General features: G+C 34.1%; 1 protein-coding gene across 1 annotated transcript in view; it reads left to right on the plus strand.

The window, feature by feature from the left end:
- Positions 1 to 1,130: 1,130 nt before the first annotated feature.
- The window catches only part of LOC149787640 (protein fuzzy homolog), a 210,418-nt gene continuing 183,878 nt past the window's right edge, over positions 1,131 to 27,670 (plus strand). Inside the window, exons 1-3 of the mRNA XM_089973821.1 lie at positions 1,131 to 1,222; positions 11,180 to 11,301; positions 17,892 to 18,045. Coding sequence (XP_089829947.1) covers positions 1,145 to 1,222; positions 11,180 to 11,301; positions 17,892 to 18,045 — 354 coding nt within the window. The 5' untranslated portion in view covers positions 1,131 to 1,144. The remainder of the gene's footprint in view (positions 1,223 to 11,179; positions 11,302 to 17,891; positions 18,046 to 27,670) is intronic.

Consider the following 27,670-nt stretch of genomic DNA (forward strand, 5'->3'; position numbering starts at 1 on the left):
TGGTCTACTTTTGGGGGAAATCCTTTGCATTCCATCAACAGTATTAAGATTTGACATTATTGAGTTATTTATATTCTTTTTACGAGCTAATGAAATCAAAGCATATCATCAACTTGACATCAAAGAAAATATTATTAAAACAGATTCACTGATATCTTATTGTTGAAATAAATACTTTCATCATGCTTTGCATGCTTACCAATTGTTCGACAGATGTTTGATGTATTTATTCTCCAATGTGGACTTTGCTCAAGCGTTTATCAATACACATCATAAGTCTTTGTGATTTCCAGGGTGAACGTTTTATCTATTTGAGCCATTTAGAAATCAATAACTTCAATACCAATCTGAGAAAAATCAAGCGTCATAGATCACATAATTAATATCAATTCAGATGTGAAAACCATTTGATCCTACACAAACCCTGCCCCAGCATCCGGTACTGGCTTATGTGAACATGACGGGAATTAAAAATCTATCTTTAGCATATAATAACACTTATCAATGTATGGCAACAAGCCCTTCCTTAATAGGACTGTAAAATCGATCGATAAAGTACTGGCCCGACCGCAGTGGATACATACTCAATATATTATCCTATAACGACAGTGTCAGTGTAACTGATAATGCCCCTATTCAAACCGAAAGCACGAGAACAGTAGTACACAGTGGCCCATTGTTGTTTCAAACCGAAATTTCGGAGCAAATTCCGATTGACGCGTATTGTCTTCGCAACGAAAATGAGCTACGATGAATAAATTATATAACTGGTCTGTGTATGTGACAGAATCCCACGCTGTCATGCGCTGGTTATGAGTAATGCACACGCATGCAGTACGCAGCATGTATCTGATTTCTCAAACAATGGAAATCGGTTTTAGTGGGATCACAATAACACGTGTTTTAGCCCGTCACTTCGCAAAGTCAGGCCAAACATTCTCTACAGAATAAACAATTATATTTTTTAGAATAAATGCCACCAGGAGTGATTGCGAATACACTTTTATGATATCTTACTTACCACAATGTATTTTCCAAAACTTTGACAGCTGCCGAACGACATTCAATCACAGCGCCATTGAATTAAGGCTACCCATCATGCTGTTTCTATATATAATGCGCATGCTTTGAAGTTTGTTTGAAAATGGCTGCCCACTTGATTTGTTTGACATCTGGTGGAGGTGTACCCATTTTTACCCGTAACAAGGGAAATCTAAAGCCGGTATAAACAAATAATGTTTATTCCACATTCTAAGTGTTGTATGCTTACTTGTACCGTTGCAAAACATTAGTAAAGAAGCTGACAATAATGTAAGATCACCAACGTTCTCGAGTAACCTAATTCTGATGGTCACATAATTTCGTCGTTAAAAACAAAGTGTTATTAAAATAGCAATCGACACTTAATTTGAAATACATGCATTATTTCAAAAAATATAATAATAAAAAACTATTTTGACTCACTTGAATAAGTGTTTTCTCAAAGATCATCATTCAGAGCTACCATAATTTGAATTTAAAAATAGAAAAAGACCCCATAGAGTGTATATGTACTGTATAGAGATTTAAGGACTGATAAAGGAGGACATACTCAGGAAATGGAGGTCGCATGTCAACCCTGCTATCAGTACACATACCTACTGCCACCATCTCTCTCAGTAAAAGAAACAATCTGTTCATATTAATGGATTATTAACAGTAACTATGCATTTCTGCCAGATGTTTATAGCATCAGATTTAGATATCAGCTGCAGAGGTACAGTGTTTCATGTTGCAAATAATATTATTACATGTAAGACTAAAAAGTATCATTGGCCAGTGAAAACTGTAAGCAGGTCACTAAGAACCATGCATCTTGACAATGACATCAGCTCTTTCTAGTTTCAAGTATGTTCAAAGTTTTGCACGAAAAGCAGTAAAAACATTCCCATTTTGATTGTGAGACTGACAGTCCCCACATTAAATGGTCATCTTTACATGTGACAGGACTGACCCATATCATAGAAAAACAATGTTATCGACATGTAAAGGTCCATGTCCACTCTAAATACTTGACCTTTAAAATTAACTTCTGATGATGATACGAATCTCACATGATAGTTGTTTTGATACCATTATTGCATCAATGAATTGCAATATTCACTATGGAGACAGTGTATCACAAAACAGCTATAGGCTATCAAAACAGGACTTCAGACAAGTTAAACAGAAACTTAATGTTATAAATTGTCCAAAAATGAAATTTTTTGTTGCCTTCCTGTCACTTGAATGAAATTAGCAAAATCTGTCTTCCTGTACCTAATTAATCAGTTAACACATTTTTTAAATTTAAAGAATTTTAGTATATTGTAAGATAGCAGTCATTAATCCCAAAGAAGTTTTAAAGTAAATAATACCATATGTATGTGTAATAGAAAAGTTTCTCCAATTGACAGTTACCATATAATCTCACTTATAAGATGAATCCAACTGCAAACTGTACAGACCCAGATCTACCATCACATAATGCACCAGCAGATCTAGGTCTGTGCAGTTTGATATAATTAATCAGACGAACAAGCAAAATAGACCCTTTTTTGAAGGTTCATTAAGCTGTGGCAGATCAGGATCTTTGTTGTTTGCAGTTTGACTTATAAGCAAGTATATATGGTAATAGGCTTTATTTACTCACTCAAAATAGCATATGATGTTCACAACTTGCTTAAAGATACAAAATGGTTCATGAGGCAATCATTTATTATTAATAAGACATAAATTAGGATAATTTATAATAAGTTTTAGTTCAAACTACATATATGACTAAAAGTTAAATCACATAGTCAAAAACTATGATGCCTCAAAACTAATATTTATTTTTAAAGTATGTTAAGGAAAATAATTAGCATTACACTATTTTTTCTCATTCTTCAATATACACAAAATGATTAAGAAGAAGCTCAAAGCCAAGACGATGAAACGAAGATTTGGAATTTAGTTGGTATATGAATATTTATAGTAAATCATTCTTTTTCTATTCATAAACCAGAAGTTTAGAGGTATGGAGTACAGTGTATAAAATAACTTGATCAACGTAGTAAAGACATATTGTCTAGAATGTTTCTAGTATCTTTCTCTGTATGCATTGTACAGTAACACTAAATGAATTCCAGTATGTGACCAAAAGCAAGAATATGTCAAAACAATATTATGTGAAGCAAAACTCTGTCAATTCATTGAAATTAGGTAAGTAACCATGTTTCAAATTCTTCGATGTAACTGCCTCTGTCAGATTACTGCTACCTAATGAGGGATGTGTAAGAATGGCAGTCTTTATGCTCAGAATTCTTGACATGACCAGCACATGGTAATAAATATTTTGTACATAAAACTATGAAATTTCCATCAGAGTACTGTTTTCATTTGTGAACTAACCCCATAACAAATTAGTTTATAATGTACCTCTCCATGAAAGTATAAACTAATTTATTCTTCTTTTTAAATTTATATTATACTTGAATGCAATTAATGTAAACCAAGAAGTACAATTTACATCCTTTAACTTAAAAATTTACCCACAAGATATCCATGGATCGTTCAATTTGAAACTCAATTTAGCATTATCTATGTTTGATTTTCATTGTTTCGTTAATAGTTATCATTAAAACCTTGCTTTTTGTCAGTATGTATCTTCATTCATATCTTCCAGGAATCTAATTTAACTAAAGCCAGTTGTAAACAGCATTGTGAGACTGATGGGGCTTGGAGCACTGAAATGGGACGCTCTCATTTACCATATATACTTGTATATAAGTCGGATTCAGCTGCAAACTAGATAGATCTGCCATTGCATAATGCACCAGCAGATCAGGGTCTATACTGTTTGCTATGAGTAAACAGTAGAACAAGCAACATATACCTTGATCTGCCAGCACATTATGCAATGGCTGGTTAGGATCTGTATTGTTTGAAGTGGGAACTGACTTGTACATGAGTATATATGGTACTTAGTTGATTGCTTGCACTAATACTAACCTATGAGTACTAGCTGTTGCACTACTAAGATAAAACAAAGTTTAGCTTTTTTTACACCAGTTGTTGCTGCGACCTAGTAGTGCATCACATGTGCATCTTCCTCATCACTGGCACTTTCAACACATTTCAATGTAACAGTGGTACATTGTACATCAACCAAAAATGGTGATGACAATTGACATCAAAAGGATACTTTGTAAGTCTAACATTGACAGCCTGACTACATAAGAGAGAGAAGCCAGTACAGGTGTATTTGAGATTTGAGGGAAAGGATGTATTTGTGCAAACATGTACCAGCGGTGCTTATTTACAACTCCATTCCATTTGTGTGCGTTCCTTGTTATGATCATGTAGGAACAGTGTTCATATTTTAACAACTTGATTTTGAGTGGCTTTTCCACTTGCCACTACATTCAATGAAATTCACAGAAGATCCAAAAAACTTAAATATTGGATGATCTGCCAAGGTTTGGATAAGTTACTATATGGGAACCTTGTCTGGCCCTCTCATAATCCAGTAATATTGTGGAGATTTGTCCTGCAATACTTCTCCTTTATTGTGCCTTACTTTAGGGGCCATTAGATGTGAACAGCATTACCGGTTTACCATGGTATTTTTTTTGGCGGTACAGCCACAGTTCCTTTCCACTGTACCAGTATGTTGGTAGTTTCCATCAGCAAGGAATGTATGGAAATTCTAGAGGAATCTTGTTACAACTTTAATGATATTATTGGTTTGTTGTCATTATTCACAACAAAATAGTTTTAAGAATTATCCATTTTTGGAATTATTCATTTTTTAACAAATATGTTGTATCTGTCACAAATGTTTGGTGAATATTACAAATATAATTATATTTATGATTCTTTAATCACATGTTTGACATGTGTAACTTGTGTGCCAGTATGGTGGCCAAATAGAATATTCTTAAACATATTCCAACCAAATCCACCTTTGGGAAAAATTTAGGATTTTTAAAAAAACAACAACAACAATCACACATAATGTTTTAGTTATGTATTCCCTTCAAAGACAGCAAATCATCCTATAATTTTAATGAGCACACTTGTTGTCTGTCTGAATAATTTCTCAAGCCCACTAAATATGTTGAATATCTTGTCTGGGCATTGGCATCCTACTCAAAGTTTCCTTACCTCAGTAGTTGAGCTAGAAAATTATAGGCTTCATTATCAACACTTCATATTTTTATCAATAGGCTCTCTAATGTCAGCTCAATGTCTTTCACTGTATCAGCTATAGGACTTTGCAGAAAGCATTGTTGTCTGCTTTTGAATTGGAACTCTTTGGCACACATAGATAATTAGGCCAGGCTTCTGGGTGGTAAGTAGAAGGAGTGATTGTGAACAAAAACATAAGTGATAGTGTCATTACAACAAGTTAAGTAATCATAATGAAACATTCCATTGCATGAAAGATATTATGCAGAGTATGGATTTAACGATGCAAAAAGTGCGACATCAAACTTTATATATGTTAACAATGACTAAACAATAATTTTTTCATAACAGTTTATCAGAAATACAGGACCATCAGAAGAAAATAAACACTATGCAGTTTAAATTAGTTTTTTATCTGTGCAGTATAGAATTTAAATATTCCATGTAACTGAAAAATAAATTTAAATAAGCCTGATAGTCATTGTCATCTTCAAACTTAAAGTCCTAGCAGAGATGAAAGAGAAAGTCAGTCAGTCAGTCTTGGTTTTTAAAGTAAGCTTTGATAACTAAAGTGATGAGATCTTTCAAAACTAATACTTGAAGCAAGTAGAGTTTCTAACTTTTTCAGTAGCATAAGAAATGTGAAAGTCTCTCCACACTAATTAGCCATAACAGCTATTTCTTTATTTTTAGAAAATGGCTATATTATATCTCGGTTAAGTATATGACAGTTTCTTGCAGATAAAAATCACTATTTGAAAATACATTATTTGTTGGTTCAAATGATAATCTTTTCACTAGCATGGGTTACAAAAGGCATTATTAAAGCAAGTTATTGATGTGTATACTATTTACCCAGCAAACATCAGTGCCCATTTGTATTAGTTATGATTACATATTGCAAACAAATATAAGCCAGGGTGGTAAATAGACACAACTGTTAGCAAACAATAAACTCATTGTTTGAACTTTACAGATATTATATCAAATACAAAGGTTATTTTATTACAAAGGATACAGACACTGAAAGCAGACTTTGGATTCTTTTAAGTGTGCCAAATGATATATATATAAATGGTCACATTTTAGACTGGATTCTTCATAGACCTGATGATAACATTTTACGGTCCTCCCAGGTATCCCATGACCTTGCATCAGGTCACCTCTGCATTATATGCCATCTTGACCTATCAGTCCCTAACCCTCCACCTTTATCTGCTACTAAGAGAAACCTCCGTATGATAAATAGAACCAATCTAATGCACAACATCCAAGCTAACCTTACAACTTGCTTACTTCCTACCGCAGAACAACTCAATAACTATCTGCGTTCATTACTTGACAAACATGCCCCAGCTACCAAGTGCAGAGTATTAATTCAAAAGTGTTCTCCATGGTATAGCAGTGTTAAGGACAGCTTCACACTGCTAAAAGAGACCGCCATAAAGCTGAGAGGCTCTGGCTTTCCACCAGACTCACTATTCATAAGCAAATCTATGAAGTTGCTAAGAAGAATGTCACATATATAGTCCATGCAGCAAAATCAGCCCACTACACTTCTAAGATCATCAGAAGTTCCAGCTGCAAAGAGCTCTTCGAGATTACTAACAAGCTAATGTCAAGGAACAAATCAACACCATTTCCAACTACCTTCTCTCAAGTCGACCTTCCGGACATGTTTGCAAATTTCTTCCATGACAAAGTACAAACCATTAGAGAGATAAGCTTGACACCACAATTTCAATTGACTCATCGTCACCATACAGTTGGGATACAGAATTTGAGCGGCAACCATTAGCAGCATTTGAAAATGTCTCTATGGATTTTGTACATACAATCGTGATGAAGAGTGCACCAATGTGAACTTGATCCAATTCCAACATCACTGCTGCTTGAGTGCTTAGATCCAGTATTGCCTTCACTAACTGATGTTATTAATACCTCTCTCTCATCTGGGGAATTCCCATCATTTTTCAAAACTGCCATTGTAAAGCTTCTGCTAAAGAAACCAACACTAGACCATAACGATTTAAAGAACTACTGCCCAATTTCTAATCGCCCATTCATTTAAAAAATCTTAGAAAAGGTTGTTCTATCCCAGCTTGTATCTCATCTAAATTCAGACAGTCTTTTTAGCAATGTACAATCTGCATATCGCCCTTGCCACAGTACTGAAACTACTCTTCTAAAAGTAGTTAATGACATTCTCTCTGTGTTGGATAGCAGAAAGATTACAGTCCTCACCCTCCTTGATTTCTCTGCAGCATTTGACACAATAGACCATGATATATTACTTCACCGTCTCCCGCATGTATTTGGCATTCATGATACATCCTTAGTGTGGTTCAAGTCCTACTTGGTCAACAGGACACAAATTGTATCTGCAAATGGAATACACTCCAGCCCAGTTGATCTATGTTGTGGTGTTCCACAGGGGTCTGTTCTTGGACCTGTTCTCTTCATTCTGTACACTCAGTCGCTCTCAAGTGTCATAGATCATCATCCAGTGTCTCACCAATTGTACGCTGATGACACCCAAATATACAAATCTAGCCACCCAACTGAAGTTGATGCTACCATCCAAGGTGTAGGGAGGTGCATTTCTGATGTGAAATCATGGATGACTTGTAACAAGCTGCAGATGAATGATGATAAAACTGAGGCCATTCTGATCACAACACAAAGATTTTCTCATTCACATCCTTTACCTGAAACAATAAATATCAGCAATGCCAACATTAAATTCAAACAATCAGTATGATACCTAGGTGTCACTCTGGACAGTACTCTCACATTGCACCAACATGTCATGAACATATGTAAGGCTGCATATCTTGAGCTGAGATGCATCAGCTCAATTCACAAATATCTTTCAGTTGATGCCACTAAAACACTTGTGTGTTCATTAGTACTTTCAAGACTGGACTATTGTAATTCAATTCTGTCTGGCTCATCTCAATATCTACTCCAGAAACTTCAAAAAGTTCAAAACACAGCTGCTCAGATCATACTTAGAGTACCATGATGAGAGCACACCTCCCTGCTGCTCTGTACCCTACACTGGCTATCCATTTGATCCAGAATCAAACACAAAATTTGTTCTCTGTGCTACATTTCACTGTCAGACTCTAGTCCAACATACCTATCTGACCTCACCCATGTGTACACACCAGCAAGATACTTACGCTCCTCTTCTAACAATCGTATACTCATTATTCCCACTATGAAAACAAAGTCATATGGACAGCATTCTTTTGCATACCAGGGCCCATTAATGTGGAATGAATTGCCCACTGAACTTAGACACAAAGACACAGTGATCATATTCAAGAAGGCTCTCAAAACTCACTTATTTCGACTGCAAGAACAAACTTAAAGACCTAATAATGTTTCCTACCTGAAATATTCTCAGCATGTTTTTTATTTTTTAATCTTTTTCTAATTTCATGTTGTTTGTTTTTGTAATAATATTATTATGGTTTCTTATCTTATAGGTGTTGTCTAATGTTGTAAAGCTCTTAGAGCTTTTAAAGATTAGGCACTATACAAAGTCCTCATTATTATTATTGTTATAAATATATATATATATATAATTGGGGATGGGGTGGCAGGGAGAGACTGTGATTTTCTTTTGAGGTGAAATATTTTCACACATTCTACGTGTTGGTGTTGTTTATTTTATAATTTATATATATATATATATATATATATATATATATATATATATATATATATATATATATATATATATATATACATATACATACATACATACATACATACATACATACACACACACACACAATGTTGGCTGACATACAGAAACCAACTCTGGTTCCTTTTTAGCAGTATTCATTGCAATTTTGAAAATAAATAAATTTAAACAATGGAACACATTTTGGAACGACACAATCTAGTGCTTTGTATATGGACATCTATTCACATTTGCTTGCTGTCACAAATTGATTATGTCTGAGTAAATAATGTTTTGACTGTTTACAGGTTAAATTACCTATATCAATTTCACTCCGGTACTTTTCATTCTTTTAATGCTTATTTTCTTTTACTACCAGGAAGTACGAAAATGCATGCCACCTCCAAAATAACTTAGGGGGATAACAACTTTCTGTAATGTCCTATAGTCTAAAGTTAATCAACCTTTTTAGGTACAGCTTTCAAATTACAGTGTATAAATTCACCTACCACAAGGTACTGGTCATTTAATTGGGGATGGGGTGGCAGGGAGAGACTGTGATTTTCTTTTGAGGTGAAATATTTTCTTTTCTTTTATCTCAAGTTATATTATTACCAATACTATACTGGATAGAATATTGTATTATTTTGCTATAAATCAGAGCAGTATATTTTTTTCAACTATTGACATACAGAAATCAAATATAAAGGTGTCAGGGCCCCAGTCCCAGAACATTAAATTGTTGATATCTAATATAATTGTGATTTTACTATGGTATATATCATGGTATGTTTAGAAATACTGCTGTATACAACAGTTTTAAAAAAATTCCATGGTATCCAGTTCTAGCAGCCATCTCCCTTAAAAAGCTGAAATACAATCTCCCAATTTTCCAGGTGTATTTAATGGTGGGTGCACTCAGATCATAAAATTACTTACATATAAGTCAAATCCAACTGCAGATCCAGATATGCCCTTGTATAATTGCAATTCAACATTGTAAGCAGTCCAGTGTATACAGTCATTAAAAAAGTTATAAGAAACAATTCTGAACGCTGAAAACATCAAATAACTTGACTAAAATTCTATTGTAATTCATCAGAGATAAAATTTGTCCCACCCATGTAGTTTAATCTATTTAATTTCTGGTTTCTAAGTTTTCATATCTGTACTCGCTAATAGTTTGTACACCCCCAGTCCAAAAAAAGCATAACTAGCATTTGTCTTTTAATTTTTCATACCAAGAATTATTCCTAATGATCAATTGTTAGTCTTTTGTAGTTAAGAATCAGCAGAAAATTACAATTCGTGTTTTATTACCTTTAAATATTTCACTGTGTCTACATTGTTTCAAAGAGCTTGATGTGCTTTGTCTATGCTTTGTTTGATCAATACCAGTTTGGTTAGAGTTATGGCCCTTGACAGTTAATTTCATATACTTTCCTGAGATACTGCTTGTAGTTAGCATACTGGTAGCTCAAAAACCATCCAGTATACAGTATTATGATGCATTTTCTTCTAGACTTAAATGTGATTTTGATTGGTTTACTCTTGCCTACTCCAATTTGGACAGAGTTAAGGCCCTTGTAGGGCAAATTCTTGTACATATAAACATGGAAGTTTGCTTGTGATCAGCATAGTGCATTACTCATTCATTATATTCTCATGCAGTTTTTTATTTGAACATTGTTTCATTGATCCAGATGTGCCTTTATGGGTTTTGTCTCTTATTGATAGGATCTTGAATAATTTGTATTTTCAGCATTACACATCACCATTTAGAGGAATTTGGCCCTAAATGCTTATTCTCCTAACTTTGGTTTCCCAGAATAAGTTCCTTTGTTTAAAGCTGGGGCCATAGTAACTCACTGCAGGCTGCAGGTTTGATTCCAACTTTAGATCAGCCTGGATTGGCTACCTTGGGCCAAGTACTTTACCTACTTGCCTTGGCATGATATAGCCTTAAAATTGTTTATGTGCCATAAAATGCTAAACAAACTAGTTTAGAGCAGATTGTAGTGAGTGTGGATCCATCACAAACAGCTCTTAATTCAACCTTTTTGGAATTGAATTCTTTTTGATTATTTATTTGTTAAATTTATTGCAATGTTTAGATATAGACTTTTTTTGAGCTTTAATGAAGGCATTCATGTGTTATGACACAAATCTAGTTTTTTAATTAGTTTGTTTCTTTGGCTGTTGTTTGAAACATACTTTTTAACTTTCCAATCAACTAGTAACTCTAAGCACATATGCAAGGTTCAGATTTTGAATACATTTTCATTTTTTTTGCAGCTTCCCTTCCCAGTTATTGGGTCCCTCAATGGTGTTCACATGTTTGCCAACAGTCATGATGTCAAACTTTTATCAACAACCACAGAAAATGCAAAAGTTGTTTGGAAAGTGTTCCATGATAGGTAAATCAGTGAAATTAGTCATATATAGGCTAAATGTACATTTAGTGCTTCAGGTACATAGATAAAGAGGGGCACTCTCACACCCACCCACACTCTCTCCTTGGTTCCCTCTCCTATACCATTCTTGGGTCATCCCCGCTACCCATCTCCAGATTTTTTCAATACTGAATTAAAACTTATTTTTCATTGATTCTGTCTAACAGTAATTTGATCTAATGATGGTCATACATACATATTTACACACACACACACACACACACACACACACACACACACACACACACACACACACACACACACACACACACACACACACACACACACACACACACACACACACATGCATACATGAATCATTCTGTGTTCTTGTCTGTCAATTTGATTCTGTGTGTGACCCTTTGTTCCAAGAAGATGCCCGACCTATCTACCATTTGTAATACAGTTCTAACTAGAACACTGGGGGCAACAGAACCAACAGAAATTATTTTAAAGCAGTGTAAATATTTGCAACTCTTTTACACTTGCATTTGGTGAATTTTGTTTTGTAATGCCTGTTCATCCTTACATGTTTCCTTGAATCTATCCATCCCAAGAAGCTTGTTGGCAAGACTGTGCAATGACTCCTTAGCTCAGATAAATGAAATTTTTCAAGGTTATTTATATCCATATTTAATGAAATAATTACATTTTTAGGCCATTACAGCAGTATTTCCATTTTTTCCAATTTGAGACTTTGACTTCGGGAGAAAATTATATTACTAGCATAATTAAACAAAATCCATTCAAGGTGTCTGACCATTGAAATTTGGTTGGAGTACTCATAGTTATATATAGATGACCCAATCATATTTTCTGGCCATTACAGAAGTTTTTCAATTTTTAAAACATTTTCCAACTTTCTGAACTTTTTGGACAAAAACCTTATTAGCATGCTTAAGCAATAAAAAACACTAGAAGCAGACAAATGAAATTTGGTTATCTTATTTTAATCCCAGTGTAGATTAGGCTATTTTATCATTTTTTCACATTACTGCATTTTTTAGAAACATTTTGGATTAAGACTATTTGGCCTGCAGTGGGGGCATATGTGTTTTACAAACACAGGTCTTTTGTTGAGGCTGCTTGGCAGTAGCATGACACAGCAATTACTTTGTCATCCATGTACATGTCGTTATGGTCATGCATCCATTCATATGTCCACACCCTCAACTATAAGGTTGATGTTAATTTTTTTTAGATTCAGCTCAGGGTTGAAGGGTTTTTATTTTCTAGCTAAACCAAAGGTAGGCTTAACAAAAGGGATTCTCTTTTTCTCATATATTATTACTTGGTATCTTATATTTAACTATAAATAATTACCAAAGAGAAAATGCATTGGATGTTTTTGTAAATGATATTGTATAACAGTGATATTTTCATCATTAGACATACACTCATGACAATCAATCACAAACTGTTAAATATCAACCTGTTGTTTAAAAAATCACTATAATTTATACAGCAAGAGTAAGAGATGAATTTTATCAGTGTAGGTAGGTATTCCATTGTACTTGATATTATGGATGTTATCAGTGTAGGTATTCCAGTGTATTTGAAATTATGGATGTTGTCAGTGTAGATATTCCAGTGTACTTGATATTATGGATGTTGTCAGTGTAGATTTTCCAGTGTACTTGAAACGATGGATGTTATCAGTGTAGGTATTCCAGTGTACATGAAGTTATGGATGTTATCAGTGTAGGTATTCCAATGTATGTGGAATTATAGATGTTTTCAGTGTAGACATTCCAGTGTACTTGAAATTATGGATGTTATCAGTGTAGATATTCCAGTGTACTTGAAATTATGGATGTTATCAGTGTAGGTATTCCAGTGTACTTGAAATTATGTACATTTAAACATGTTCTCAAATATTCATCTGCAAATTTAGATTTTGAATAATTTTCTCATTGCTTGGATTACAAAAAAAGAAACTTTATGTTAAACATTTGCAGACACTGTGATATGAAATGAAGTGATCATATTTTGAATTTCTGAAAAGATTCTCATTTTATCTTGTAGTAAATATGAAATAATTTCTCAGAGTTGACGAATTCCTCAATGTTGATTTTTCGCCTACTGGTCATTGGCAAGAGGAACTTATGCCATAGTCTGTCTTATCGTATGCTCATTTTTTTCTCCATTAACTTTGTATCGTCAGAATCGTTCAATATTTTACAATACTGAACTCGTGCACAACTTCATATTGCACTCATAAAGGAACTACTTTCTTTTGTAAACAAACAATGGATGCAGACGCTAGCACTTTTGATTTGTAAACAAATCATGTACACTCACGTAGTAGATGCTTTATGTTTTGGTTGATTAAATTTGTTTCTGAATGAAGTAAAGCAGATGTTTCGTGGACTGCCACATACCAGCTGCTTTGGCACATTCCACATTAACTTTTTTGATACAATGTTTGGAATTTAGGCTAGCTATACAGTAGATGCCAGAAAGGGTCCTTACAAATAACATCTTCTTTAGCTGGTAATAAGAATAGCAAAAAAATGTATTTACAGTTTTACATCCTGAATTTCCTCAGAATGTACTTTCTTAGTTCTGCAAATCTGAATTACATGAGCCATGTCATACGTTCTCAATCTTTATTACACATTTCAAAATTGTACTGTAATTTTGAATATAAGTGCAATTACATCCTCCCTACTGCACTCAAAATGAAATAAGCATTAAATTCCATCATGTCTTTTTGATAATTGCAATTGAAAGACTTCATATTTTTCCCACATTATGATATCTTAGTTAGTCCTGAGCAAAAAGGGTACTGATCTGACATCCAATCTGGAAAATCTTGTTGTTATCACTACTCCTGTCATAGAGTAATATTAGTATGGATTTTTCAAGACTTCTTATGATATCTAGTTAGTCCTTAATGAAAATGGTGCCAATAACCAACACTGTGCCCATATTTAAAATTTGGTTGTTGCTACCACCCTCATCAAATGGTCTTATTGATGTGTTTTCACTAAATGACTCATGATGAGTATTTGTTTGTTGGCCACCAAATCTTATTATCGCTACTTCTAAACAAATGGGGTTTTCACTGAAAGACTTCATATCATGTTAGGTTGGTCCTACATGTAAAAGAAAATAGTGCAGATTAAACATCCATTATGGCTGGCTTCTTGAAAATCTTGTTATCACTACTTCTTCTGAATGGATGGCCATAGCAACAGGAGCTATTCGACAAAAGGTTTCTTATGATGTGTAGTTTGGTTCTAAATAAAAATGATACCAATCTGACATCCAAAATGGCTGACAAAACAGCCATATTGAAAATATTGTCAATGTTATTTCCAGAACAGATGGTCCTATTGATATGGGGTTTTCACTGAAAGTCTTTGTATGATATGTAGTTCATATGAAAATGCTAATGATTAGATTGCCGGTGTTGTTGACATAGTATCCATCTGGAAAATTTTGTAGGTATGACTACACTAAATGGCTACATTTTATGATTTTAAAACTTTTAATATTTACAAAAAAAGAATTGAATAAGAAATTAGTCTATACAAAATAATAATGATTTGTTGGTATAAATGTATAATAATAAGCTTTTATTCTTTGATAAGTATCAAAAATGAATGTGATTAAATCTCACATTTTTAACCTATGGCATGACATAATACTCCACACAGAATGCATTTTAGTAAGATACACTAAACTTTGAGGCAAACCACTCCAGAGCAAATGCAACCAAATTTGGCAATTTTGCTTCAGTATTTCTAAAGATAAAAAATTATAATTACTAAATTGTGTTATCTCGTTAAAGTATCACTACACTAATTGGGCCAGTCAGCTGTTATTGCATCTTATTGTAGTCCCTAAAAAATTATTATTATTTGTTCTCATTTTTTTCCAGAAGAATTTTCTCACAGTTGAAGAATGTTCCCAGCATTAAATATAAAGCAGCATTACAGTCTAAACAGAAAATAGAATGTTTATTGAGTTAAGACTTTTGGCTTTTTGTATAGAATGACAAAACAAACAGCTGTGATTATCATTTGGCCAGTTCCAGAAAGGTCATTTTCCATAAAATATCTTCTTATGTGTACTTATGTGTATGTATGTACATACTGAAAGAGTTACCATAGCTACATTTATCTTTTGAGAGCTCTCCGTTTTGGAGATGCAGTGACTCTCCCAACATGGTCACATTGATTCACATATGAGATTGATTTGACCCATTAAGTTAAGTAGTGATGAGGCATCACACAGACATAGTAGTACATTTTTTTCCTTCAAATACAGCATGAACCTGCTATATCATGCTCTGTTTTAACACAAATTCAGATGTAACATGATTGTGGCATGGCTCCTGAAATTTCATATACATTTATTTTTCTCATGTACACAAAATATATATTTTTCTTCTTAAAAGTATGAAAAATAATATGTAAAACATTTATTATCATTTTGGGGAAGAGTTCACATATAAATTTGAATATAAGACAATGGTGGCATGACTCCTGAAATTTTATATACATGTAATTTCTTCATAACACAAATCAATATTTTTTCTTTCTTCTTAAATGTACAAAAAATAGCATGCCAAAAGTTTATTATCATTTTGAGGAAGGGATCAAGTATGAATAGGAATATAAAATGATCATTTCATGGCTCCTTAAGTTTTAAAATTTCACCAATTTCTTGAAGTTTCATGCGAAAATAAACAACAAGTACCTGAACCAAATGTTATTACTTTTGAGAACTTTGATCTTAGTTTGTTGCTGGAAGATATCAGATCATAAATGTTAGTGTTATTATTACTGATCCATGAACAATAAAGTCATGATTAAGTGTTAATTGGTGGACATTTACAATGGATAACAGTACAGGGAAACATAAAGCTTTTACCATTTAAGAGGAGCTTGAAGCCCTGGACGGCATTAAGTCCATTGTTAAACAGTGACAATTGGCTTATGTTTGAATTCTTCAGTTGAGGAATATGACTGATTCTGCCAAGAGTAAATGTGAAAGTAACCAATAGCAGATAAGTATCAATCAGTTTTTTAAAACACAATAAAGTATTATGATTCACAGATGATAACATTTTAGCAGTATGAAATTTATACATGCATCATTTACTGACATTGGGATGTACTGAGCTGTAAATGTGCTTCATTATTCATTACATAATATTGCTATTTTTCTTCCATTGACTCCAGATTTGTGACAAAATTATTGATTATTTTAAATCTGTGTGCTTATTTTTGATGGAAGTACATGTATTGTGGATTCACTGCATGTGCCGAGATTCACAGGTGAGTAAATGGTGTTATACTCTATTCATACTATACATTAGATGTGTATATACAAACAGTATACTGGTACATGTACATGTATATATACCAATATGATGTTCTCTGAATAATGTAAAATATTATATATTCAATCTCTGTTTTCACTAAATATGTATTTCTCATTTAATATGTTGTCATTTAAGGTGGTAACTGTGCCAGGGAAGCACATATTTTTGCACTCACTTTTAACACACACACACCTGGCTATTTGTTTGATGCATGCATCATTTTCTTCAACTAACTGACTTAGCTGTTTATAACATGGTTTGGTACATAGCACACTCAGGTTCTGTGGACCCCAACCATTGTGTTATAGCAGGGTCACACTGTATATGTTATATGTCTGTTTCCTTCCCAGGAAGCATGCCAGAATAGAGAAAGATCAACTCAGTAAGGTAATTTTTGACACAAATCAGGGTGTGCATCTGTTAAGGTTTGTGTTGATAATATGTTGAAACTGGATGCTGTGTATTATGCACAAGATAATATGGCAACCCGTCTTATATTTAAGTGATAGAACTGTCTATCTATTTGTCAGCTTATTTAAATAATGTGATAAAATGTTTGCTTGACAAGCAGCGTCTTAGCTAGATAATTATAACTTGTAGGCATTTGTGTCCCTCAAATAACCATCAGAATTATACAGTAACCCCTTTTATATTTATTAGAAGTAAATTTCTGATTGCATATTCTTTTAGCTTCATTAAAAAAAATCTATGAAGTAATTTTCACTTTTTGTTTATATGGTGTATTACAATGCAACAGTCTTTCTAAACAATCTCTTACTATAAAGCTGACCACTCCAGTGGCCTAGTGGTTAGAGCGTCCATCTCGGATGCAGGAGGTCATGGGTTCGAACTCTGGCCGAGTCATACCAATGACTTTTAAAAATAGTACTAACAGTTGCCTTGCTTGGTGCTCAGCATTAAGAGGTTAGTGTTAGGATTGGTCAGTCTGGTGTCAGGATAATGTGACATGTTGGGACATCATGCTACATGTCTGTAGCATGATGCCCAAGTACTAGACATCACATCAAACTGCCACATTGCAGACATCTTAGGTATATGACTGAATTTTTTTAAAGCTGTGTTAAAAATCCAAAAATCACACACATACAGATACTATCAAGCTTAAATCTTGATTGGCAGCTTGAGTTTTTGTATAAGGGTGTTTTCCAAAAATATAAAATTAAGCTAGTTCTATTGCATCGTAGCTTGTGTATTGCAGTATTACACTCATAATTGTGACCGGAGATGATGCAGCAGATGACATTCATCTGAACAACCTTCTTAGCCAGGTGTGCGATGCTATGGTGCTGCTTTATGGCCTTGAAGATCTTGCCAACATCAAGAACATAGAACGATTCAAGAGAGAGATAAAGGTAAAAGATCTATGTTTTACGCTAGAAGATTCAATGTCAAGCCTCAAAAATACTATTAGAACTGCTACTTGTTCTCCAGGACATAAAATTGTTTGTTAATTTAACTTGTTGCGTTTATTCAGGAAAAATCCACATTTCTTTATTTAACAACCCGACTAGTGAGGTCAAGCAGATGAGTAAGTAATTAGAGTCCTGCCAGTTAAGGTTTCTGCTTTTCCAAACTGAGGATTTTCATGAAAGTGCTCAGATTTTGGGATCTCACAGTAATATTGTGTACAAAAGTATGGCAGGTTATAAAATAATATTATATTTATCTGCCTTACACAGTTTCAGTTTTTTTGGTGGTTTTGAGTTGTCATTTGAGAGTCTAAAATTGAGACCTAGTTTCTTAGCACTATTTACAAATAGAATGGAAAAAGTTAGGGGATTATCAAATGCAGTCTGTTGGGATTAGTCAGGGCAATCCTATCTGAGCCAGAACATGAAATAAGAATATGGATTTATAAAAATGAAATGGACTGATTTCTTCTCTTTTCTTCTGATTTTATTTTATTTTAAATTTGTTTGGATAAATTAAATCTTCCTTAACAGTCTGTTTGTAGATCAGTAAAGAAAGGAAACTGCATTGTTTAAAAATAACTACTTTATTTCTTTATTAAAGCTCATACATGTAACTATGCTTTTGCATTGAATTTGATGTTCCTCACAAAAGAATTCAGGACTGATTATATGCATGTTGGACCTGGATCCCTCAAAGGGTGACAGGTCCTGGCCCTGCCACTCTTTAACACTATTTTCAAGTTCTGTGCAAGACATTCTCGTTTAGATGGCACCAGATATATTGTTATCAGTTTGTACATTGTCCTAAAATATACACAAGCATTTGGTTTTGTTATAATTGCTTAAAGCAAAAGAGGACATATTCAGTACAGTCAAATATTTTCCTAACAGATACTGAGAGATTTTTTGTTGTTGTATAACTTTCCTGACTTGACCTCTGGTGTATATACTTATGTGCGTCACATACTGAACGTCATCTGAGTTCAAGTTAAAATGCACTTATCTCCTCCCACACCCCCTCCTTTCCAGTGCACTCTCAGCTGTTAAAGCAAATCTGAATCAATATTCTATTTACAAAAAGGTATTTTCCCAAATTGCTAGTCATTAGAATAATGGAGCTGTTTAATTAAAATAGTACAAATATGTAATAGAAATAGCTTTAAATGAATGCTTTTACCTGAGGCTGTACCGAAAAGCAGTTATGATGAATATAAAATTTCATTGTAATTGGTATAGTTTGGTAGACTGAATATTGATAAATTCTTTGATCTAGACAATGATGATGATTAATTTCCTCTTGTAATGTATTGGATAATACATCTACAGTGTTTTTGTGTGAGTAATGTTACACTTTTTGCCATGTAAAAAGCAAGTGATACTGTTAGAGTTTTAATATTATTTTGAAAGTTCTCTCCTTAAAATCTCATAGTAGCAAGAATTTTGGTTAAATAATAATCAGTTTTTTTAATAGGCTCTTAAGCTAGTGACCATTATTTTTCATCGTTAGTAAAACAAAGTTCTTGCATGGCACAAACTATTTTCAAGCCCTATGTGATGGTTGCACGCACTGGGGTGGGGTTCTTCCAATATATATTAATTAAATTATGATGAAAGTTCCACCCGGGCTTGTGGGGTTAGAAAGTTAAATTAGTGGGATCATGCTACATGTCTGCGGCATGATGCCCCAGTGCTAGACATTACTATAAACTGCCACACTGCAGACATTGTAGCAATATGACTGAAAAATTGTTAAAGCTATGTTAAAATCCAAATCACACACACACACACACACACCAACAAGGCTGAAAGTAAGTTGCAGACCCCTGTGAGGTAGAAGCAGCACCCTCCCCAAAGCAGTTATTGGCAACAGGATCAAGCCATTCTATAAGGGTAGAGTTATAATACAGACCTATACTATCTGAGGAAATGTCTTACTTTGGATCAGAGTCTTCTGACCAGTCATTGATTGGTCACAGATCAGTGGTGGGTGACTGGTCATGAGGCACCAGTCACTGGGTTCCATTTAACTGTCTTTCCTTTGCCAGTCACCAGTCTATGAGTACCTGTCACCAGACATTGGAGCCACCTCAGTACAGGGATAGGGATTGGATTGAGACCCTCTCAATTAAAGAAAAAGGTGTGACCCCTTCCTTTCCATTCCTCTTTTTCCCTCACAACCATCATTCTAGGCAGTTGATATGAGGAAGAGACTTCGTCTTATGACAAGGCACTCAATGAAGTTTACCATCTTTTACCGCTGGATTGGCATTCCAAGCCTTCATCCTCGAAGGACATGAAAATTCTCTACAGCTTTGAGAGACTTAATGGGTCTGCCAGTTTCACAGATCTCCTCTTGCTTCTGCACTCGGCGATTGTGAAGGAGCTTTCTCAAAAGTTTTGTAAGGGTCAGAAGTTAGGTTGCATGTGTGTGCTTGTGGTAAGGGGGATATGTCAAACCCATAGACCTCACACTCCTGCCTGGCCCCTTAAACCTCCAGAGCATCACAAATGGGTATGCCAACCTTTCAGTTAAGACAGTAGATGAAGCTTCATGCCCTATCTATTGAACCGAGTCTCCTGTCATTAAATGACAGCTATGAGTCAGTTTCTCTCCAATTCTAACCATGTTTTCTATTGTAAAATCAACTTCCATTGGTAGCTCCACTCCCTGTCCAGATCCCCAGTATCATATCTGTGCTAGGGATGATCCAGATCAACTTTTAGAATCAAGGACTGATAAGGAGACTGTGAAAACTTCTGGACTTTAAGAATTGAGGACTGACAAGGAGACTGTAAAGTCTTTATGACCATTGAATGTAGGACTGATAAGGAGATGGTAAAATCTTCTGGAATGTAGAATCTAGTACTGACAAGGAGACTGTAAAATCTTCAGAACTTTATAATCTAGGACTGACATGGAGACAGTAAAATCTTCAGAACTGTAGAATCTAGAACTAACAAGGATAATAAAATTTTCAGGACTTACAGATGATCATGTATGAAATGTTAGAGTATTAAACTATTTAAAAAACTGATTAGTGTTTATTTGATGGCTGTTATCATCAGTGTTTATTTTGATGTCTGTCATCATCCTTGTTCATTTGATGTCTGTCATCATCAGTGTTTATTTGATGTTTGTCATCATCAGTGTTTATTTGCTCACTATCATCATCAGTGTTTATTTGATGGCAGTCATCATCCGTTTCATTTGATGGCTGTCATCATAAGTGTTTATTTGATGGCTGTCAATCCTCAGTTTTTTATGGCTGTCATCATCAGTGTTTATTTGATGGCTGTCATAATAAATATTTATTTGATGTTTGTCATCATATGTTTGATTTGATGGCTGTCATCATCGGTGTTTATTTGATGGCTGTCATCATCGGTGTTTATTTGATGGCTGTCATCATCAGTTTAATTTGATGGCTGTCATCATCAGTGTTTATTTGATGGCTGTCATCATCAGTTTTATTTGATGGCTGTCATCATCAGTTTTATTTGATGGCTGTCATCATCAGTGTTTATTTAATGGCTGTCAGTCATCAGTTTTATTTGACGGCTGTCATCATCAGTGTTTATTTGATGGCTGTCATCACTTTTATTACATGAGCCAAGTGTATTTATATATCTGAATATTTTTGCCTGCCTTTGATGAAATTATTGCCATAAGTTCAGTCTTAGCTGCACATCTTTCATCAAATTAAGTAATTTGGGGAAATGAACAGGTCTGTAATGAGTGCAATAAGACATATTTTCATTTAGTCATTTATTGGTCATTATTGTAGGGATTGTCTCCCTTTTATATTGACCTGTAGCTAGCAGTTTTAACTCAGTTCTTTGCATACAGTGTTGAATATGTCTGAATATAGCAGACATACTGATTAAAGACAAATTAAATATGTCTTACAATAAGGTGGGTATTTGGGATTACAACATTCAATGGTTACTTATAAATTACATATATAGACAAGCATTAAGTTGAGATGCTACAATTCTGTTAATGTTTTTTATACACCTCCATGTTGTGTAAGCTGTCAGTCAGTGTTTACCTTTTGAGCCATTTCACTGTTCTTGCATATAATTCCACTTTCATATTATTTGGATATAAAATTTTACCAGGTTTTTATTACCATGGTTTGTAATATAGGGTAATATAGATACATAATACAGAGGAATATGGATATTTGCCTTGTCCATCCGTGTGTCTTTCTGTCTGTTTCACTGTCCACAAACACTTTGTTTCTAGATCATAAGTCTAAAACCATTCAATGGTTTTTTAACCAGATTGGGTACACACATCAGGCAGGCAGCACAGAGGTGCCTTTTCATTCTTAAAAATGTTAGCATTCAATATTTTATGTTAGTTTGAACACAGAATCTAGCATAATTAGAATATACATGTATAGCACCGGTCCATAGTGTACTGGCATAAGTAGTATATACATGTATGGTACTAGTCCATAGGGTACTGACATGGGTAGTATATACATGTAGAGCACAAATCCATGGTGTACTGGCATAGGTAGTATATATTCATGTATGGCACCAGTCCATAGGGTAAGTGGCATAATTAGTATATACATGTATAGCATAGGTCTATAGTGTACTGGCATAAGTAGTATATACATGTATAGTACTAGCCCATAGGGTACTGACATGGGTAGTATATACATGTATAGCACAAAACCATGGTGTACTGGCATAGAAATCATCTAAGACTGGTGAATTCGCATGGATTCTGGTTACTCATATGAACTAATAGTAATGCATGAAATTCTTAGATTCCTATAACAATCAAGATGTCAAATTCAAACAATTCATCAAACTTATATAAAGAAGATCATTGTACAAATTCAGATATCTGAACTCAAACACAGTTACACTCATTTCAAGAGAACTGATTTATGGATTTAAACAAATAAATTCATGCAAATATAAACAATTAAATTCAAGCAAATCACTATATTGGTATCAATGAACTACATGAAATTGATGCAGATACCTTGTGCTTTCAAGCTTTGTTTGCTTCTACTGCCAAAATTGTGTCCATTGACTTTCCAGTCATTCAGTCCCTTTGACCAATGTATTACAAGAGAATTTCTTCCAAATTCAGTCTCAGAGTCCTATATATTTTCACTCTTGCAGGAAAATTGCAGACTGACTAGATTTCCTTCGATTAGGGCAATTTAATCCCAAGACTTTTGTGTGGGAACCATGCTTCTTATTTAGCATAACCAATCAGGATTAAATATATTTACTGCCTTTTATAACTAGGTGCCAAAATTGCGGTCAGCATCACTTATAGAATTCCAAACAACAGATCTGGAAAATTTCAAATCTGACAGTTCCGATATGAAATCAAAGTTAACTGTCCCTTTTCTAGTTGTCTAATGACTAAGTAAATGACGGCTTAATTAAGAATCACTTCCTTTCCTGACACAGACATTAGAAATCATTGCAGGATAGTGAATTAACAAGGACCAGTCCTCATAAATCTAATTCATTGTTCTCTGGCCCCAAGTTAATGTGTTCTTCATAGATCGACAGAAATTTGCATCCTTACAAACATTTTGTGCAGAAGTGTTTTGAACGATGATTTTTTTAAAAAATTTAATTGTAGAGTTGGTGAGTGTTAGATCTGGTAAATTTAACCTGTCTTTATTCTCTGTTATTTTTTCAGTTATTTCTATATTCTCCTATGGTTTCAAAAAATTCCAATATTTTCATCACCATTTCTATACATGTATTTAGATCATTGAAAGATGCTTGACACCCTGCATTCTGGAGACCCAATTTTAATAAGAGTCGGCTTAGTAAATAAACCACAAACAATATTGTATTATAAATAACAGTCTATAGTTAGTGAGACTTTTTTGTAATAATGAGATCACCTAATTGATATTAGCTTATTACCTTTGTAGATGCTATGTTTCTAATCTAAATTTTGATAAAATTTACTGATTAGATTTTCATCATCAGGATCTTGGAATAGTTTGGTCATGCATATATGTATATGATATAATGGCATATCAGCACCAACCAGTCTATATAGTGTGGAGTAAGTTAAGATATTGATAACAAAAGCATGCCAAACATAGATCAGGTAATAAAAAAGGTGGTTTCTCTGTCCATTGAATTAATAGGTACATATAACTTTTCCAACAGTAACATTTGCACCAGCATGAATAATTTAATTAAAAGTACTTTGTTAAAGTTCTTTAAAGTCGTATTATATTTAACATCAGTAGTTGTATTCAACTGAAAAATTGGTCAGTATTGCTGTATGTCAGAAGTTTTGTACCAGGTATGCAAGGACTTTTTGTCTTACCTACATAAGCAGATTGCTACATGCACATCATAATAGTTGCATTTCATGGATAGGACAAACTGAGTCGCAGAATATTTATTTTTGTCAGTTTGAGAGCCACGTGCTATTGCTGTTGTTAAAACGGTTGAATTCATTGATTTAGTGGTTTATTAAAAGAATTTGAGAGAAAAAAGAACTCCAATTAATGTATGGTAATGGCTTTTACATGATTTCCATTGTACAAAAAATGCCTTTGGATCTGATATGTTATGATTGGAACTTTCAGTTGATTGGAATGAAAATTCCTTTTCTTATTTTACTTAGTTGTTTTCTTCCTCATTTTCCCATTTGAAATATGTCCATCCACATAACACTGATTACAGTGCAGTCTTGTATTTGATGAATATAATTTGATGTTATACCAGAAATTTGAGCATTGTTTATTTCTGTTAGAAAGAAAATGATTATCAATAAAGATTACAAAATCTGGACTTTTGTTTAACTTGATGGCTACATGTATTTGTTATTCTTTAAACTGTTAATTGATACATTTTAATGGTTAATAGCAAAAGATTATGACTAAAATTGCAGGAACTCAAATGACTATGTGGTAATAATGGCTTTTGCAGGTTCCAGTGTACAAAAAATTTAATGGGATCTGGTGAACTTTTTTTATTAAGCTTTTGATGTGTTCGCACATATTTTCCAACTCTGTTTGTCTTCACTTTTCTGTGTTCAGAGATGTCTCTCTTAAATCTGTCTCTCCACCTAACACTTTTTAAGATTGAGCTTTGTTGTTGATGGTATCAGTGTAACTTTTGAATTTTTCATTACTGAAACAATACCATATATACTAACTTAAAAATTAGTTCCAACTGCAAACTGCACAGACTTGGATATACCATCAGATAATGCTCAGTCAGATCTGGGTCTACACAGTTTGTTAAGAGTAATCAGTAAAACAAACAATATAGACTCTGATCTGCCAGTGTTTTATGAAACATAAGATCTGGGCCTATGTTACTTGCAGTTGAACTTAACTCATTCTTGCATCATATTGGTAAGGAATCCATGTTGTATGCTAGTCAATTGCATCATATTGGTAACATGTTGTATGCCAGTCAATTGCATCATATTGGTAAGGCTTAAATGTTGTATGCCAGTCAATTGCATCATATTGGTAAGGCTTGCATGTTGCATCCAAGTCAATTGCATCATATTGCTTATATGTTGTATGCCAGTCAGTTGCATCATATTGGTATGGCTTACATGCTGCATGCCAGTCAATTACATAAAATTGGTAAGGAATCCATGTTGTATGCCAGTCAATTGCATCATATTGGTAAGGCTTACATGTTGAATGCCAGTCGATTGCATTATATTGGTAAGGCTTACATGCTGTATGCCAGTCAATTGCATCATATTGGTAAGGCTTACATGTTGCATGCCAGTTGATTGCATCATATTGGTAAGGCTTACATGTTGTATGGCAGTTAGTTGCATCATATTGGTAAGGCTTACGTGTTGAATGCCAGTCAGTTGCATCATATTGCTTACATGTTGTATGCCAGTCAGTTGCATCATATTGGTAAGGCTTACATGTTGTATGCCAGTCAATTCATCATATTGGTAAGGCTTACATGCTGTATGCCAGTCAGTTGCATCATATTGGTACGGCTTGCATGTTGTATGCCAATCAATTGCATCATATTGGGAAGGCTTACATGTTGTATGCCAGTCAATTGCATCATATTGGTAAGGCTTACATGTTGTATGCCAGTCAGTTGCATCATATTGCTTACATGTTGTATGCCAGTCAATTGCATCATATTGGTAACATGTTGTATGCCAGTCAATTGCATCATATTGGTAAGGCTTACATGTTGTATGCCAGTCAGTTGCATCATATTGGTAAGGCTTGCATGTTGTATGCCAGTCAGTTGCATCATATTGCTTACATGTTGTATGCCAGTCAATTGTATCATATTGGTAAAGCTTACATGCTGCATGCCAGTCAATTACATAAAATTGGTAAGGAATCCATGTTGAATGCCAGTCAATTGCATCATATTGGTAAGGAATCCATGTTGAATGCCAGTCAATTGCATTATATTGACAGGACATCCATGATATATGTCAGGCAATTGCATCATATTGGTAAGGCATCGATGTTTTATCCCATTCAGTTGCATCATATTGGTAAGGCATATATGCTGTATGCCAGCTATTTGCATCATATTGACAGGACATGCATGTTGTATGCCAGTCAATTGCATTATATTGGTAAGGCATAGATGTTGTATGCCTTTCAAGTCATACTGACAGGGCATCAATGTTGTTTGACTTAAACTTTACCCTTCATGTGCATCGCATTAGCAGAACATCCATGCTGTATGGATGCATTTTGAGTTGAATGGATAGGTTTTGAGGCTTACACAATTTATATAGTACTGAAATGCCTTGTGGTTTACACAATTTATATAGAACTGAAATGCCTTATGGCTTACACAGTTTATATAGCACTGAAATGCTTGAGGTTTACACAGTTTATATAACACTGAAATGTCTTATGGCTTACACAGTTTATATAGTACTGAAATGCTTGAGGTTTACACAGTTTATGTAACACTGAAATGTCTTATGGCTTACACAGTTTATATCGTACTGAAATGCCTTGTTTACACAATTTATATAACACTGAAATGCATTATTGCTTACACATGTTTTATAGCACTGAAATGCCTTGTGGCTGACACAATTTAAATAGCACTGAAATTGGTTGTGGCTTACAAAATATATATAGCACTGAAATGCCTTATGGCCTACACATTTTTTATAGCACTGAAATGCCTTGTGGCTGAGACAGTTTAAATAGCACTGAAATTGGTTGTGGCTTACACAATTTATATAGCACTGAAATGCCTTATGGCTTACACAGTTTATATAACACTGAAATGCCTTATGGCTTACACAGTTTATATAGCACTGACATGTCTTGTGACTTAAACAATTTACATAACACTGAAATGCCTTGTGGCTTACACAATTTATGTAGCAATGAAATGTCTTGTGGCTTACACAATTTATAAAGCACTGAAATTCCTTGTGGCTTTCATAATTTATGTAGCACTGAATTGCCCTGGGACCTGTAAAACTTGTGAGTAAATTTTTTGATTAATTGGAATGATATTTCCTGACATTTTTCCTATTCCTTTTCTCTTCCATTTTCACCAATAAACCTTCAATAAATCTATTTCT

This window comes from Sinohyriopsis cumingii, chromosome 11 (assembly GCF_028554795.1).
Source record: "Sinohyriopsis cumingii isolate HCF-2022 chromosome 11, ASM2855479v2, whole genome shotgun sequence".
Classification (NCBI taxonomy): domain Eukaryota; kingdom Metazoa; phylum Mollusca; class Bivalvia; order Unionida; family Unionidae; genus Sinohyriopsis; species Sinohyriopsis cumingii.